General features: G+C 40.9%; 1 protein-coding gene across 5 annotated transcripts in view; it reads left to right on the forward strand.

The window, feature by feature from the left end:
* Positions 1 to 4,592: 4,592 nt before the first annotated feature.
* The window catches only part of Dhc64c (Dynein heavy chain 64C), a 30,576-nt gene continuing 17,532 nt past the window's right edge, over positions 4,593 to 17,636 (forward strand). For 3 of the 5 annotated variants that reach the window (XM_064216981.1, XM_064216980.1, XM_064216983.1), the window contains exons 1-40: positions 4,593 to 4,929; positions 5,304 to 5,374; positions 5,448 to 5,650; positions 5,738 to 5,875; positions 5,946 to 6,063; positions 6,336 to 6,449; positions 6,527 to 6,699; positions 7,125 to 7,245; positions 7,465 to 7,586; positions 7,671 to 7,812; positions 7,940 to 8,047; positions 8,196 to 8,301; positions 8,378 to 8,577; positions 8,890 to 9,025; positions 9,105 to 9,211; positions 9,286 to 9,449; positions 9,890 to 9,995; positions 10,190 to 10,213; positions 10,502 to 10,657; positions 10,802 to 10,981; positions 11,293 to 11,436; positions 11,552 to 11,697; positions 11,780 to 11,929; positions 12,004 to 12,311; positions 12,806 to 12,932; positions 13,008 to 13,110; positions 13,358 to 13,580; positions 13,773 to 13,920; positions 14,068 to 14,530; positions 14,602 to 14,774; positions 14,912 to 15,079; positions 15,166 to 15,331; positions 15,400 to 15,585; positions 15,657 to 15,833; positions 15,909 to 16,031; positions 16,157 to 16,316; positions 16,511 to 16,644; positions 16,846 to 16,969; positions 17,048 to 17,288; positions 17,504 to 17,618. In XM_064216981.1, coding sequence (XP_064073051.1) covers positions 4,689 to 4,929; positions 5,304 to 5,374; positions 5,448 to 5,650; positions 5,738 to 5,875; positions 5,946 to 6,063; positions 6,336 to 6,449; positions 6,527 to 6,699; positions 7,125 to 7,245; positions 7,465 to 7,586; positions 7,671 to 7,812; positions 7,940 to 8,047; positions 8,196 to 8,301; positions 8,378 to 8,577; positions 8,890 to 9,025; positions 9,105 to 9,211; positions 9,286 to 9,449; positions 9,890 to 9,995; positions 10,190 to 10,213; positions 10,502 to 10,657; positions 10,802 to 10,981; positions 11,293 to 11,436; positions 11,552 to 11,697; positions 11,780 to 11,929; positions 12,004 to 12,311; positions 12,806 to 12,932; positions 13,008 to 13,110; positions 13,358 to 13,580; positions 13,773 to 13,920; positions 14,068 to 14,530; positions 14,602 to 14,774; positions 14,912 to 15,079; positions 15,166 to 15,331; positions 15,400 to 15,585; positions 15,657 to 15,833; positions 15,909 to 16,031; positions 16,157 to 16,316; positions 16,511 to 16,644; positions 16,846 to 16,969; positions 17,048 to 17,288; positions 17,504 to 17,618 — 6,309 coding nt within the window. In that variant the 5' untranslated portion in view covers positions 4,593 to 4,688. The remainder of the gene's footprint in view (positions 4,930 to 5,303; positions 5,375 to 5,447; positions 5,651 to 5,737; positions 5,876 to 5,945; positions 6,064 to 6,335; positions 6,450 to 6,526; positions 6,700 to 7,124; positions 7,246 to 7,464; positions 7,587 to 7,670; positions 7,813 to 7,939; positions 8,048 to 8,195; positions 8,302 to 8,377; positions 8,578 to 8,889; positions 9,026 to 9,104; positions 9,212 to 9,285; positions 9,450 to 9,889; positions 9,996 to 10,189; positions 10,214 to 10,501; positions 10,658 to 10,801; positions 10,982 to 11,292; positions 11,437 to 11,551; positions 11,698 to 11,779; positions 11,930 to 12,003; positions 12,312 to 12,805; positions 12,933 to 13,007; positions 13,111 to 13,357; positions 13,581 to 13,772; positions 13,921 to 14,067; positions 14,531 to 14,601; positions 14,775 to 14,911; positions 15,080 to 15,165; positions 15,332 to 15,399; positions 15,586 to 15,656; positions 15,834 to 15,908; positions 16,032 to 16,156; positions 16,317 to 16,510; positions 16,645 to 16,845; positions 16,970 to 17,047; positions 17,289 to 17,503; positions 17,619 to 17,636) is intronic. The other 2 variants (XM_064216982.1, XM_064216984.1) reach the window with 1 other exon arrangement.

The following is a 17,636-nucleotide window of genomic DNA, read 5'->3' on the forward strand; positions in this document are numbered from 1 at the left end:
ATTCTATAATATTCCATTCCATTCTTTAAAAAATCTATATCGGATTAATTGAAGCTTCATTCGCAAAATCCATCTATAACTTATTTGATAAAGGTGATATTGAGAAAAAAAAACAAAATATCAAACTTAAAAGTATTTGCCCCCGAGGCTGATTCGACTTCCATGTCACGATATAAAATGATTTTAAAGAGAACTTACAGCTTTAAAGTGTTCTCCTTTCTGAATGATCATCACCTAATAGAGCTTACTGGACATATTTAGCATGTATACTACGTGAGTAATTACAATTGAAATTATCTATGTTGTTTTAACTTAAGCGATTCGCGGAATAATTAATTCCTGATTGAAATTCGCATTTAGAGCAAAGACTATTTCATGGAAAGTAGGGGATGACGCTTGTTGATTCCTTGCCAGTATTCTGCCTAATTTACGATTTCCAAATACTTATATGTCATTTAATTCGTAAAACGAAACCTATTGAACCTTCGCTTTTATCTTTATTATTCACATACATTTAAAATATTCTGTACTTAATATAATCTTTATTTAAAAAACAACATCAACTGCATATCTGAAGGCCCTTCTAGTCCATTTTCAACAACAGTGTATTGAATTAATTGTTCTTCTTCAAAGTCAAAGTCAAAAATCTTTATTCATTATAGAAGTGTTCACACTTGCTTATTGATAGTCAAAAATTTACCACCGGTTCGGAATTTAACACCTCTCATTTTGCATGTACAATAATAATTATATTTTAGTTATTTCAAACAGCCTGGAGGCGATCATTTCATTCCCAAGGTGTGCAGTCAACTAAAAAGTCATTAGTGTTGTAATATCCTTTAGCACACAAACACTCTTTAACGATTCTTTTGAATTTTATAATTGAATAATTTTGAACGTTTTCTGGGATCCTGTTGTAAAAACGTATACATTGCCCCAAAAAAGAGTTACTAACCCTGTGTAATCGGGTACTTGGAGTAACAAGTTTATTCTTCAATTTTCTTTAAGAGCTTTTTAATGTATTAATTCAGTCATAACGTCGGAAGTTATTGAAATGCAAGTGAATCGAGATAGCAAATTTTTACATACTGTGTGAAGGCCTTAGAACGGCAGTTTCGATAAGTCAGATACATGCCGAAACAGCAATTCGAAGGCTACGCGGGATATCAAGGTGCTACAAATTCAAATTTCTGCTAAAAATGTAGAGCGCCGTCTCCAAAACCAGTGGTACTGTTCTAATATAATGATGGAAAATAAAGTTAAAAATGTCATACAATGCATTACATTTTATAATATTATTTGTACACACAAATTATATTTAATAACTGTACAAAATCGCGTAACAGCCATGTATCGTTAAAGTTTCAACGCTTTTTAAGGTAGCTTTGTTTCAGCGAACATAATAAAGACATTTTCCAGGGTGATAGAGCGTCCGATATCTTATTACAGCGAGCTTGTAAACTGACGAAACGCTCCTCGAATCACTGCTTTTATAGCCTTCGTTGCGATATTCACATTCTACAGCCATTACAATCTTGTATCAAAAATGTATCTTATGCTTTGAATGATAAAGTTTTGAATCAATTGACAATCGTAACCAAGAGTATAGCCTGGTATAGGCAGATTTTTTGTCGACTGTGATGGATAAAGCGAAGAAACGGGAGGCGTCTTGATTGAAAATACCGTTAAAGAGAGAAAAGGCTTTACGGGGTTTTTCAAAAGCGGTATTTCTACGTTTTTTGTTTAAATATCTCTATTGTAATAAAATAAAGAAATTTAGATTCTTAGAATTGTAATGTTTTCTTCGAGCAACAAATGAACAGCTTCAACCTTAATAAGATAGATAATTATTTTAGACTTAAAATAACTTTAGCCCATATTAAAATAAAATTATTCGAATAAACCTTTCTGGGTATAGGGTACAGCCAAACAGAAATACTCGTAATTAGTTATTATATTATATAAATATTGTTATTTAAAGAGAAATGAACTCAGGTAAATATCAGGCACATAACACCTTAGTTAAAAAGGTTAATGGCTCATTGGCGATGGTGACGACTTAACGGGTGGCCCGTTATCCAACCTACCTAACTTCTTTAAATCAATTTAAAAATATATGAAACTCCCCTGACCATTTTCTGCCGAGGCGGTTATTCTCAAGGGATATTCGCAGGACATAATATATGCACAAGTGGGTGCGCAAAAGTGCTCTCTATTCCATCAGTCTTGTAACTCGATGGAACGGCAAATTCGACACGACCTTAAATGGCAAATGCGCAATACCGACGGCCTTCCATAAGTTGCCAGGAATGGGAGTATAATCTTAAAAAATAATACACAATAGAAAGGAACTTTTTTATAGACTGCACATAATGATATATCTATCAAGTCTGATATCTGGTGCCCACAGATCAGTCAGTTCAATTCACGAAGACGCTCAAGCCAAGTGTTAGTCTCGAGTCGACCACTGCTGTATGTACATAGCATTAGTTCACATTGCTGTGGATGTTAAGTCAGGATAAATGCTCAGTTTTTTTTCTAAAAGGTGCAGTATGTAGTAGTTTTGGATAATACTTACCATAAATCTGTTTCGGAAAAATTACTAACTTCCAAATCCAGGAAATTAGAAATGCGGAATTGACACACAGAACTTGGTCGCTGTAGGCAGTTATTTCATTTCGAAATTTTACTGGCGACACGCCACACTATTTTAAGTTACATGTATAAGTTTCGAATTCGAAAATTTAATCCTCTATAAAACTTGTACAATTTTATAAATATTGTCAAAATTATTTTAACATTGGAAACGCAACTGTAGGTATATAAAATTGTACGAGGAAGAAATAGCAATATTTGTAGTGAAATGATAATAATGTTAGATTTTTAACGAAAGGGTGACTTTTGACATGTGATCTGTATCAGTATGTTTAAAATAAGGCATGTAACAATGTAGTGGAAAGATTGAACTCAACCCTATTCATTTAATAATAGAACCAAATATCGCTTATACGTTGTTATTTTTTTAGAAATGCTTTAATAGATTCTTTTTTTCAATGATGCTTCTTAAAACAAAATGAGTGTGCTTATTACATATAAGAACATGACAGAAGCATAAGGATGATCCTATTGGATTTTTCCTTTATTCTCTTAGATTATAATAAATTCTGAAAGGTCATATAAACATAAATAATAATTTATATGTCTAGATGGACTCTCCGAAGTTATAATGTGTAGATAAAAAAAACTTAGTAACTTTACCTATATACCTATAACCTGTCCAACCACCTATTCGATTTTTGAATTTTGACAAATGGAACTAGAGATTGCCGCAACGTAATATTTTGATTATCGATTCGATCATCATGTTTTGCCGTTGAATAATTTTTATTATGTTTTTAAATTTAAAAAAATCGGTTTTTAGTTTGTATGCATTGTTTATTATTAATTTTTAAAAATACAGGTTATTATTGCAAATAATAGTGTAACAATTAAAATAAAACAAATCACATCACATTGACTTCCATTATATTAAAACCACTCGATACATATATTACTTATAACTTTAACAGCAAATCCGTCCTTCGTCCTCAGTTTCTCTCTCCAGTTTAAAAATCCCGCGCTTCTCCATGCCAGGCAGTACCAGCTCGCCTCACCACGCCACGAAACGGAAGTGACGGGAGTGCCACAACACGGTGTCGATAACCGAATCAATAATCATACTTCATACATGTTATTTCAATTTAAAAAAAATATATTTAAAAGTCAAAGCAGTACTAAATATTATTATTTCAATTAAAATTATATAAGTATATTTAAAAAATCATGACACAATAATCACTTATTTGTTGTATTGATTATGTAGTAGAATAAGCATATAAATATATTATATTATATGAGAGAGTCAAATTCCTGTCTCGTAGATTTTAATAAATTTAAGTAAAGAGTCGTTATTTTTTAGTTTTATTTGTAAAGAAATAGTTTAAAAAGTGTATTATTTTACTTTAATATGAAAATAAAATAGAATGACATTTTGCGGCTGTCAAGCTAATACGTATAGTTGCCAAGATAATAAAACGTCTTATATAGTTCTTTTGTTGTATGTATATAATTAGTAATATACCATTCACTTTAATTTTATATACTGAAGTTATTAATTATATTCCTTCTTTTTATAATGATTTACCAAATAAAAAGCTAATAAATATTTGTGTCTTTCCTCGAACCAAATCAAGTTCATAAATTTCCATACCATTAAATTGTTCGTTGTTAAATTTCCTCAAGCAGCACTACACAACATTTAAAATCAAAGTGTAAAAGTTTAAAGACATAGATTCAGAATTTTATTTAACAATAATATTTTAACATAAAACATTACCATCTGGTAATGTGTGTGATAAATTCTATTTTTTCTTTTTTATTTAATTATATATGATATTTTATGGCTCCAATAATGTTTTATAATTATGTAAATATTACTATGCCTGAAAAAATTATAGTGTTTTCGAGCCTTCAATGAAGCCAAAATTATAATTATAATGGCAACATCAGATAATACGTCACCAGCTGCAAATTCAAGCCCTACCTTTTATTTCTAGTTGTCAAAAGCTGTCTACTGCGGCTGTAATTTCTTATAGCCGGATATTATCATTGTAAATCGAATAAGAAAACCTTAGATATCCCTCAACAACATGGGAGATTCCCTTGATGGGAGTGAAAATGCCCCGGAGGCTCAAAATATAGTAGTAGTCGAATTCCAAGATTTTGCGAACTACTTGCGTCGAGCTGCAACGGTACTTTTGCCTGAAGATGACATCGTTCCACCGGCTCTCACCGCTGCACTTGACGACAAAGTGAATCAAGATTGCATTAGAAAATTTATTACAGATCCGCAAGTTTCAGCGTTGTATGTTCAGCGATTTTCATTGAAAGGTATGCGTACTTTAAAGACTATCGATCGCATGAGATCTTTATTCAACTGCATTGACGCATTATGCAAATTATGTGTTACCCACATATGACTAATGAGTCATAGAAATCAAGCCAATAAACTATCACTGATCATAGATATAGTTCTGTTTGTATAAATAGCAAACAATATACTATAATTCAAATAATACTTGGAATTTGTGTATTGGTTTTTTTTTTTTTAAATTGTTATAGAGATGATACGAGTTATAATTTACCATCATTTACCATATCTATAACAATTTAAAGAAAAAAATATATAATTTGTATTAAAGAAGTTATTATATCTATGTTTCATTTAGTATCCATATTTATTTATTGAAATATCTTTTTTACAGAGGATGACAATGAGCAGCCTACAGAGGGGGAAGAAGAGAAAGAGGCTGTCTCATACCAAATTAGCAATGAGGTATGCAAGAAATAACAAAAAAATAAGAAAGTATATTTCAATTAAATATATTAACAAATATTTAAAATCACAGGTGCACTTCACATCACCCCGAGTTGCTGCATTTGTCTGCATCAAGCGTGGTATTGTGATTGAAGCTGACAAGTCAATCCACAGCCAACTGCGCCTCATCAACCTTTCTGATGGATCTCCATACGAGACCCTTCATGCTTTTATCAGCAAAACAATGGCTCCATTCTTCAAAAGCTATGTTAAAGAAAGCGGCAGGGCTGACAGGTTGCTATATTTTTCAGTAGTAATCATCATCTCATTATGAAATTGCAGCTGTTAATATATTAACCAATAATGGTTCATTGTTTACAGAGATGGTGATAAGATGGCGCCATCAGTTGAAAAAAAAATTGCGGAGTTAGAAATGGGGCTGCTACATCTACAACAAAATATTGATATTCCTGAGATCACTCTCCCTGTTCATCAACTTGTTGCTGCAGTCATTAAAAGGTTTGTTAAGAAAATTTTGAGATTAGTTAAACAGCATAATATCTACATCTTAATATATACTTTCTTCTAGGGCTGCTGATGAAGGTCGTAAGCCCCGTGTGGCAGATTTTGGTGATAAAGTAGAAGATTCAACATTCCTCAACCAATTGCAAAATGGTGTTAACCGCTGGATCAAAGAAATTCAAAAGGTATATATTTTCAAAGTTAAATTTCATCAAAGTTTTAATGTATAGTATTGAAGCAGGCTAAGAGCAAACTCTTGTGAACAGGCAGTTTCACTGACAAGAAACTACCACTAGTTACTCTTTTCCAACAATACTTACTTAAAGTACATTAAGTAGTCTAATAACCCCAAATGTTAATTTAAGGAAATTTTAATATTATTTAATGCATACTAGTAACGATATTTCACCAAATTAATACTTTAGGGTAAATATTATATTGATCTAATACCATCTAGGTTACCAAACTTGACCGTGACCCATCTAACGGCACTGCTCTGCAAGAAATTTCTTTCTGGCTCAACCTTGAGAGGGCTCTCCATCGCATCCAAGAAAAAAGAGAAAGCATTGAGGTATTTATATATCAATAAATGATATAAAATGTATTAAATAAAATTGTATTTATTTAATGACTAAATATTTATTACAGGTTGCCTTGACACTGGATATCCTCAAATATGGCAAGAGATTTCATGCTACAGTGTCTTTTGATACAGACACAGGCTTAAAACAAGCTCTTGCAACTGTATCTGATTACAACCCACTTATGAAAGACTTTCCCATCAATGATCTGCTCAGTGCCACGGAACTGGAAAGGATCAGGTGAGTTTGAGTCTAAATCATTTTGATTAATATGTTTAGGTGGTGGTTTTCTTCTATTCGTAAACTGAGTTAGCTCAGTGGTTGTAGCATGTGAATATTGAATGTTTTCATAATTTATTTCACAGTTTGAGGTGAAGAAATTATGAACTCTTTGCTTTTATAATGATTTCCATACCTAGATCTATGCCAGTTATTTTCCAGCCTCTTGGAGGAGTCTGGAAAATACACTGACCAGTTTATATGATTTTACATACTATCCACTTATATGTAACGTTACTACTTCTGTACCGTTAAAATAACCACCATGACTATTGTTGTATATATACAGGCAGCAGTTGGCCGGGTTCTGCCTGCATGGTATAATAGCTGTACCTATTGCAAGTTTGCATAACTACTATGATGTATTAAACTAAACTTCCTTCCAGATTGGCTGTGCAACAAATCTTCTCACATCTGCGCAAAATTCGTTCCACTAAATATCCCATACAGCGTGGCCTCAGACTGGTGGAAGCTATATCTCGAGACTTGGGACAGCAGCTCTTAAAGGTGACATAATCTACCACATACAATGATGACATAATTTGTTAGATATTAAATTATAATTATATATTGATCGTAAGGAACTTTCAGCAAATTTACACACATTATTCTTACAAAGCTATTGATGGCAAGTTTATGTGGTAATTGATTATTTAGAACAGAGCATGAGGTTGGAAATGATTTTTAACTCACAAACCTGTCCACTAAATAAAATAATTCTCGTAGGTGCTGGGAACTCGGCGCCTCATGCATATACCTTTCGAGGACTTCGAACGCGTCATGACCCAGTGCTTCGAGGTGTTCTCCTGCTGGGACGACGAGTACGAAAAGCTGCAGGGCCTCCTGAGGTAAGTGTCCTACGGCACACTACTGTCGAGTGGATAGTGTTTGAAGTCGTCGATGGCTATGAATGCGAGCTCGTCCGTCCGCAGAGACATCGTGAAGAAGAAGCGCGACGAGCACCTGAAGATGGTGTGGCGCGTGTCGCCCTCGCACAAGCGCCTGCAGGCGCGCATGGAGCACATGCGGCGCTTCCGCCGGCACCACGAGCAGCTGCGCACCGTCATGCTGCGGGTACGTTCCTATACGCGGAAAGGAAAGTTAAATTAAAGCTAGACTAATGGAGACGTGGAGATATTTTTATTTATTTAGACGCGAGCCGGTAACGAAACCCGTGCTGAGTGTGTGTGTGTGTGTGCAGGTGCTGCGTCCGCGCGCCACCGCTAATGCAGAGGGCGGAGCGGGGGGTGAACCCACGCAGCCGCACTCGCTCACCATGGACGCGGCTGATGCCAACGCCATCGCAGAGGTGAGCTGGTCGACTCGCCTGGATATTTTCTAAATTTATGTTGTGTGCGATATCTACTTTTCCAATTCAAAATGTTAAAGATTTGAAGCAAAATCAATACAGTGCTAATCATAAAATTGTCATAATAGATCTATTTTCCAAACTCAAGGTGAACCTGGCGTACGAGAACGTGAAGGAAGTCGACTGCCTGGACATCTCTCGCGAGGGCTGCGACGCCTGGGAGGCCGCCGTGAGACGCTACGAGGACAGGATCGGTACGGCGACTACACATTACATCGCTATGAGATGGCTCAACGTGACACCGCTAACCTCGCCCCCCCCCCCCCCCAGACCGCGTGGAGACGCGCATCACGGCGCACCTGCGCGACCAGCTGGGCACGGCCAAGAACGCCAACGAGATGTTCCGCATCTTCTCGCGCTTCAACGCGCTGTTCGTGCGGCCGCACATCCGCGGCGCCATCCGCGAGTACCAGACGCAGCTCATCCAGCGCGTCAAGGACGACATCGAGGCGCTGCACGAGAAGTTCAAGGCACGCTGCCTCACTCTCCGATGGCACCGAGAGAGAATTGCTAGGCCGTTGCTTGATTTACAATTCACATAATATGCCGATATTTAAAATACAACACTATTGCACTTCATTTTTAATAACCGCTATAATTTTACTTCCGAAATTGTAAAATCCAACTTCGCCGACATTCAAGTCGTCATTTATACAAGAATCCTTAACAAATTAAATTGTATATCAACGTTGGTAATTTCTCTTCACTCCTGCCATTGAAACCAGCTAGGATTCTGGTACTAGAGATTGAATTTAATTTTAATATAATGAATATTTTTTCAGGTCCAGTACCCGCAGTCGAAGTGCAGCCGGCTGTCGCTGGTGCGCGACCTGCCCCCCGTGGCCGGCTCCATCATATGGGCCAAGCAAATCGACCACCAGCTCACGGCCTACCTGAAACGGGTCGAGGACGTGCTCGGTAACCTTGACTCGCGTTATCACCGTCGATGTGAATTTGGCGACTTATCCATTTTTTAACGCTTACGTTACTTTTATAGGAAAAGGCTGGGAAAATCATATTGAGGGACAGAAGCTGAAAGCAGACGGCGACAGCTTCCGACTTAAACTGGACACTCAGGAAGTTTTCGACGATTGGGCTCGTAAGGTAAGATATACAAAACAAAAAAACAATTTTAACAAATTGGTCGAGATATTATTTTTTGTTTTTCTTAATTTCAGGTCCAACAACGTAACTTGGGCGTATCTGGTCGGATCTTCGCAATAGAATCGGTTCGCGCTCGCTCCAGCAAGACCGGCACGGTACTCAAATTGAAAGTCAACTTTTTGCCGGAAATCATTACTCTTTATAAGGAAGTTCGTAACTTGAAGAACTTGGGATTCCGGTGAGTGTGTTTTTTATTTCTTTAAGGCAGACCCGAGCTACCTGATGGTTAGTGGTCATTTACTTAACTATAAATGATGTATTATGGCTTGGTGGTAGCTGAGGGGGTGAGGCACACCCAGACAATTCTGCTTTGTACAGACCCTACCACCTGCTAAAACGGCTTATCAAACAAACTGAGACATTTTTTATTTAAACCGTTTCTATAAAAGATCGTCAAAAGTGCTTTCTAGCTGCTCACTTACGTTATCCATATATCATCATTGGATTATTTTTTGCAAAGAGTCACATGTGTATGCAGATAAAGCACAAACATTGCAATATGCAATACTTGGACGAGTGTCGGGAAAATAAAACCTCCGAGTTACTCAAAGTACGCGCCAGCCATGGCGGCCACGTTCCCGATTTTATAAAGTACATAAATATATATCTAATTTTCAGAGTACCGCTCGCCATAGTTAACAAGGCTCACCAAGCGAATCAGCTCTATCCCTTCGCGATCTCGCTCATCGAAAGCGTACGCACTTACGAACGTACGCTCGAAAAGGTATTTATTTTATCGTCTGTCTTATAATTTTAAAAATATGCGAACATATTCACAACGTAAGCACCACGAAATAACATAGAATAATAATAGTTGCCACTTCTGTATGCCTTCCAATACATCGCGAAGGAAAATGAAAATACACTTGACATATATTATAATGACGTCACTAACACTTGTGTATTTAATTTATGCAGCTAAATAATAGGAACCATACGAAGGTAGCTTATTTATAGGCCGCATGATATTATTACAATGCTTGATAAACTGAGCACCGTTTGCTTTTTTAATTATTATGCGTTAAAAAGCTTCAATATTTGCGTTGCTATTGTAAAAGCAACATTTTATCTGAGTGCTGTATTTAACATTGTGCGTAATGTTTCTTAGAGTTTGAAAATAAGCATTGCTTAACTAGATAGTGCAAATTGGCTTCGATTTTTTAAATTTGGCTTATGAAATTTTTGGCTCTTTTTGTTCGAATACGTCCTAATTTATTTAATGTCTTTCAGATTCGCGATAAGGCGTCGATCATACCGCTGGTGGCGGGGCTTCGTCGGGATGTTCTGTTCCAAGTTTCCGAGGGCATGGCTCTGGTGTGGGAGTCGTACAAACTCGACCCGTACGTGCAGAAGCTGAGCGAAGTCGTACTGCTGTTCCAAGAAAAAGTAATAATATAAAAAATACAAGTCCTCCTTCTAGAAAATTTGAGTTCGATAATTTTACACTATTTTCAGAAAAAAATATTTATATGATTTGCAGGTATTCGTGTCTTCTGCTTACACTTTTACAATACTCGTATGTCCGAACAGGTGGAGGACCTGCTGGCCGTGGAGGAGCAGATATCGGTGGACGCGCGGTCGCTGGAGACGTGTCCCTACTCCGCGCAGAGCCTCGCCGACATCCTGAGCCGCCTGCAGCGAGCCATCGACGACCTGTCCCTGCGCCAGTACAGCAACCTGCATCTCTGGGTGCAGCGCCTCGACGAGGAGGTACGGCGCAATCGCACTAATCAGTGTGGTCACTTAGTATATGCGAAAGCATACACAATACCGACAGAGATGAATAGAGCCATATGAGTTCATTTTGTTTTTGATTATTTTTGTAAGACAATCTAGCACCACTTGGTGGTGAGAAACCAACACAATAGAAAAAACATTCCCAAAGTGGTTAGAAGCAACCTAAGTGAGCGACTATGAGTCAGCTTACTCCTTACAGTACAAATTAGACTTCTCAGGCCACAAATGGAATGAGTGAAGGAATCAAATGAAGTATGTATACAAAAAAGTAATTTATTTTGCAGGTCGAAAAGAGTCTTGCCGCTCGCTTGCAAGCCGGTATCGAAGCTTGGACCATGGCTCTGTTAGGCAAGACAAATGAGCTCGATCTCTCTATGGATACTTATTCTCCCACTGAACAGACCCACAAACCAGGCGGTGAACCTCAGGTAATGTTAATGTACTAAATGCATTTTGAAAAAAAACTAAATCTATCTACTAGATAATATATTTATTACAACTAAATAGTTTCGATTTGAATAATGATTTGACCCACACGTACAGATCGGTCGCGTGGTGCACGAGGTGCGCATCACCAACCAGCAGATGTACCTGTTCCCGTCGCTGGAGGAGGCGCGTTTCCAACTTATGCGCCAGATGTTCGCCTGGCAGGCCGTGGTCACCAGCCAGCACCGTCTGCAGAGCACCAGGTATATTTCACATCTTCAGTTATTTACTCTCGGACTTTTCGCCCGACGTCGTTCTAACTTCTAACTTTATGTGTATCGACAGATACCAGGTGGGCGTCGCGCGAGCGCAGACCGCCACCTACAGGAACTTGCTGACCAAGCTGCCCGGCGGGTCGTCTCCGGTCGAGAACGCATACGACGCGATCGAGCAGAAGATATCGCAAGTGCGCGAATACGTCGACGAGTGGCTTCGGTACGCATATTTTAGTTTTTGTTAAAGGCGGCACTCGGAGAGCGAGCGAGCACTGACGGACCGTTCCCCGGCAGCTACCAGGCGCTGTGGGACCTGCAGCCGGAGAGCCTGTACGGGCGGCTGGGGGAGGACATCTCGCTGTGGATCAAGTGCCTCAACGACATCAAGAAGTCGCGCACGACGTTCGACACGTCGGACACGCGGCGCGAGTACGGGCCCGTCGTCATCGACTTCGCGCGCGTGCAGAGCAAGGTGGCGCTCAAGTACGACGCCTGGCACAAGGACGTGCTGGGCAAGTTCGGCGCGCTGCTGGCCGGCGAGATGGTGCAGTTCCACGCGCGCCTGGCCAAGTCGCGCGGGCAGCTGGAGCAGCAGACCATCGGTGCGGGCCTAGGACCTCTTGACTCTCTGATTTCATATTGTCTCCTCACTGGGGTGGCTGAGATACATTCGTTGCGATGGAACCGAAACGAAACTTACGGGTGTTGACTGAGGGCGAATATAGAACGAATGAAAATAAATATACCGATAAAATTTCGGTACACACAATTATGCAACACGCAAAACTACATTTAAAAATGGTTTAATAACAAATATAATCATTGAACTACCAACTAACCGATGATAAAAACCAGTAGTAGTCATTTGTCGTAACATTCATAGTGATTGTCTTATTTTTACAAACAACATCAAAGATTCGGGTTTTTAACATTTTCGTAATTATTAACTCATTCCGTAACTACAGAGTAACTGAATGAAGCGTACGGCGTTGCTTAAACATTAGCGTGATTACATGCCGCGCCCTGAGGACACATCCCCCGTTATTAGTCCCCCCCCCCCCTCCCCCCGGCAACGCCTGTAACCCGCCTGTTACAGAGGCCGCCTCCACGAGCGACGCCGTGTCGCTCATCACGTACGTGCAGCAGCTGAAGCGGGAGGTGCTGGCGTGGGAGAAGCAGGTCGACGTCTACAGGGAGGCGCAGCGCATTCTCGAGAGGCAGAGGTATACATCATTATTCAGTTGCTTATTATATTTATCTGTAAGGTCATATTTTATAATGTCTAAATGTTCGTGTAGATTCCAATTCCCTGCGCAATGGCTGCACGTGGACAACATCGAGGGCGAATGGAGCGCCTTTAACGAAATTATGCGCAGAAAGGACTCTTCCATCCAGACCCAAGTAAGACGCTGTTCCATCCTATTCGATAAATTAGTCTTAATTAAAACCAGACAAAATAGCACTAATTAACAAAATCATATAAAAAACAACATTATATAAAATACATAAAATCTTCCTGCTCCAATTTTGAACTAATCGGCCAATTTCAGACTACACAACGTGCACAAGTGTGTTTACAAACACACACACAACACATGCATAACGTAAAATAATATATAGATATAACCATCATAATTTGTTTTCCTAGGTGGCATCCCTGCAACAAAAGATCGTCGCCGAAGACAAAGCAGTGGAAGCTCGTACGCTGGAGTTCCTCGGCGAGTGGGAGCGCAGCAAGCCCACGGACGGCTCCACCAGGCCCGAGGACGCTCTGACCCGCCTGCAGGCCATGGAGACGCGCTACACCCGCCTCAAGGACGAGAGGGACAACGTGGCCAAGGCGAAGGAGGCCTTGGAACTGCACGACACAGGTTTGCTTATTTGGAACTCCTTGGACACAAAATATAATCCTTTTTAATAAATTTAGCTCCCTCGTTAAAGGAGCAGCAAACTTTTGGAGATCTTCAAAGAATTAGGGAAAATCTATTACTAGTCTGATTTTTAATCAGTAAAAGTGACTTGTTTAAATGTAATGTTGTAAAACTAAACTTTGTGATTTACAGGTAGTTCAGTGAACAATGAACGCATGACGGTAGCTTTGGAGGAACTGCAAGATTTACGTGGAGTTTGGAGTTCGCTCAGCAAGATTTGGACTCAAATAGACGACATTAGGGAGAAACCGTGGCTCTCGGTACAGCCCAGAAAGCTGAGGTGAGCGTTGTCATGATACTCATTACAAATCATACTCATATTAAACATGAATCGCATGGTGATGTGAATACGTACTTTGAATCGGATGGAAATAATGTAAATACGCCCTGAAAGAGCAGATATAATTGAAGGTTCGTTTTATCGCAGACAACAACTGGAAGCGATGCTCAACGAGCTCAAAGAGCTGCCGGCGCGCCTGCGCATGTACGACAGCTACGAGTACGTGCGCAAGCTGCTGCAGTCGTACACCAAGGTGAACATGCTGATCGTGGAGCTGAAGTCGGACGCGCTGAAGGAGCGGCACTGGCGCCAGCTGTGCCGCGCGCTGCGCGTGGACTGGGCGCTGTCCGAGCTGTCGCTGGGCCAGGTGTGGGACGCCGACCTGCTGCACAACGAGCACACCGTGCGCGACGTGGTCTCCGTGGCGCAGGGCGAGATGGCGCTCGAGGAGTTCCTCAAGCAGGTGCGCGAGTCCTGGCAGAGCTACGAGCTCGACCTCATCCACTACCAGAGCAAGTGCAAGATCATCCGCGGCTGGGACGACCTGTTCAACAAGGTCAAGGAGCACATCAACAGCGTCGCCGCCATGAAGCTGTCGCCCTACTACAAGGTACGCCGTGCGCCGACCGAGGGCCGATCGTAGTTCCCTGTTCGCCAACCAATAATCACATTATTCGTCAGGTGTTCGAAGAGGAAGCTTTGACCTGGGAGGAGAAACTGAACCGTATCAACGCTCTGTTCGACGTGTGGATTGATGTCCAGCGACGTTGGGTATACCTGGAGGGAATCTTTAGCGGTTCTGCAGATATTAAGACCTTATTGCCGGTCGAAACTAGCCGCTTCCAGAGTATAAGGTAATATACATATATTAAAAGCTTGTCCTACTATAATAACTAAACTGGTGTGTCAATTGTTCCTGTTTGTTGGTAACAATTTCTTGCTACTTATAATTTTAATAGAATTTTTTTAAAGTAATTATATTTTTCTCCAGTTCTGAATTCCTCGGCTTAATGAAGAAGGTAGGTAAATCCCCAATGGTGATGGATGTCCTCAACATCCCCGGCGTGCAACGCTCCCTGGAGCGGCTGGCGGACTTACTGGGCAAGATACAGAAGGCGTTAGGAGAATACCTGGAGAGGGAGAGGAGCAGTTTCCCTCGGTAAGTCGTAAAAAGTAATCACTCATGTCCTAGCGAAAAGTCTGAAGTAATTAGCAATAAGATATTAATGAATTATTGTATTTTAGTTTCTACTTCGTCGGCGATGAGGATCTCCTGGAAATTATCGGTAATAGCAAAAACATCGCTCGGCTCCAAAAGCATTTCAAAAAGATGTTCGCGGGAGTCGCGGCCATCATTCTCAACGAGGACAACACCGTCATCAACGGCATAGCCTCGCGGGAAGGCGAGGAGGTAGGCATCCGGCCGTCCGCTCCACGGCGACTTCCGCGCGGAGAGCTAATCGCGAGCCGTGCCCGCAGGTGTACTTCACGTCGCCGGTGTCGACGGTGGAGAACCCGAAGATCAACTCGTGGCTGTCCATGGTGGAGCGCGAGATGCGCGTGACGCTGGCGTGCCGGCTCAAGGACGCCGTGTACGACGTGAAGCAGTTCAAGGACGGCAACGTGGACCCGCAGAAGTTCATAGACTGGTGCGACAAGTACCAGGTGAGTGTCGGCCCACCCGCACGTGTGCGTGCGAGGGGGGGTGGTCGTGACGCGCCGGTGCCGCTCCACAGGCGCAGATCGTGGTGCTGGCCGTGCAGATCCTGTGGTCCGAGGACGTGGAGGCGGCGCTGGCGGGCGGCACGGAGCTGCAGCGCGTGCTGCAGCACGTCGAGAACATGCTGAACATCCTGGCCGACTCCGTGCTGCAGGAGCAGCCGCCGCTGCGCAGGAGGAAGCTCGAACATCTCGTGAGTCCGCGCTTCGGAGGCGATCGTACATGACGCGAAGGGCAACTTGTTAACTCTCGAATGGCTTGCGAACAGATCAACGAGTTCGTCCACAAGCGGACGGTGACGCGCCGCCTGATAGCGTCCGAGGTGAACAACTGTCGGTCCTTCGAGTGGCTCTGCGAGATGCGTTTCTACTTTGATCCCCGAAATAACGATGTGAGTTGTAACAGATTGATACTAACTTTCACGACTATTTACATACACACGACAATCCAAATAAACTCAACGAGCAACGTAAACAAACTTAACGGGTTATACTATAAGAAAGTTGTGTAATGCAGGTGCTACAACAACTGACGATCCACATGGCGAACGCTAAGTTCCTCTACGGGTTCGAATACTTGGGCGTACAAGACCGCCTGGTACAGACGCCGCTGACGGACCGCTGCTACCTCACCATGACGCAAGCCCTGGAGGCCAGGCTCGGAGGCTCCCCATTCGGTAATTACTACTCATGTTTATATGTAACTATATATTTATTTATATCATGTCAAAAAGTATAATCTACTCTCGTAAACAAGTTAGAAAATGAATTATATACTTTGAAAGCGTGCTATGTGTTATGTACTTTGATTATCTATATAAATGATCCTTTTCATATCATATGCCATTTACAATAATTTCCTGTGTTACAGGCCCCGCCGGTACGGGTAAGACGGAGTCGGTGAAGGCCCTCGGCAACCAGCTCGGCCGCTTCGTCTTGGTGTTCAACTGCGACGAAACGTTCGACTTTCAAGCCATGGGAAGGATCTTCGTGGGTCTTTGTCAGGTTCGTTATTAATAATTACTATTTTTCGAAATAATAACATACACACTTTACAATTGTAAAATAAAATGTGTATATGATACATAAATAAATTAATCTCTGTTTTCTCGTGGCTACTTTTTTTGCGATTAATGTTTTTTTTACAGCCCACTGATAGTTTCTATATTATGTTGAAATTATTATTTATTTTATTTCAATACACAGGTGGGTGCGTGGGGTTGTTTCGACGAGTTCAATCGTCTTGAAGAAAGAATGTTGTCCGCTGTATCGCAACAAGTACAGACTATTCAGGAAGCTCTCAAGAGCCACCAGGAAGGAGATAATACGGGTACATATATTTACGCTTTTCATTGTTTTATTTTTATCTGTCTGTATATACAACTCTATGGTAATATTTCTGTTTCAGCTAAATCTATAACAGTGGAATTGGTGGGTAAGCAAGTGCGCGTCAGCCAAGACATGGCCATATTCATTACTATGAACCCTGGCTACGCGGGTCGCTCCAACCTGCCGGACAATCTGAAGAAACTGTTCCGAAGCTTGGCCATGACGACGCCCGACAGACAACTCATCGCTGAAGTCATGTTGTTCAGCCAAGGGTTCAGGACTGCAGAGAAACTCGCTTGCAAGATCGTACCTTTCTTCAAGTGAGCACTGTGATCTCTTAATTTTTTTTAAATTAGTTTCGGAAATTTCTACTAAACCGCTTGACTCCTCGTCAAAATGTTCAGGCAGTCTACTAGCATTTACTTGATGTTTTCTGGCATTGTATCATTAATATTCAAACGTATGACTTGAAAGTCGTATCTGAAATTGCTTACAAAGAAATTTAAAGAGGATAATTTTCCGCTTTTATTTACAGACTTTGTGATGAACAGCTGTCAAATCAATCTCACTACGACTTTGGTCTGCGTGCACTGAAGTCGGTTCTCGTGTCCGCCGGCAACGTCAAGCGTGACCGTATTCAAAAGATAAAGGTATTGAACACATTTTTA

The sequence above is a fragment of the Vanessa tameamea genome, chromosome 14 (assembly GCF_037043105.1).
Source record: "Vanessa tameamea isolate UH-Manoa-2023 chromosome 14, ilVanTame1 primary haplotype, whole genome shotgun sequence".
In the NCBI taxonomy this organism is placed as follows: domain Eukaryota; kingdom Metazoa; phylum Arthropoda; class Insecta; order Lepidoptera; family Nymphalidae; genus Vanessa; species Vanessa tameamea.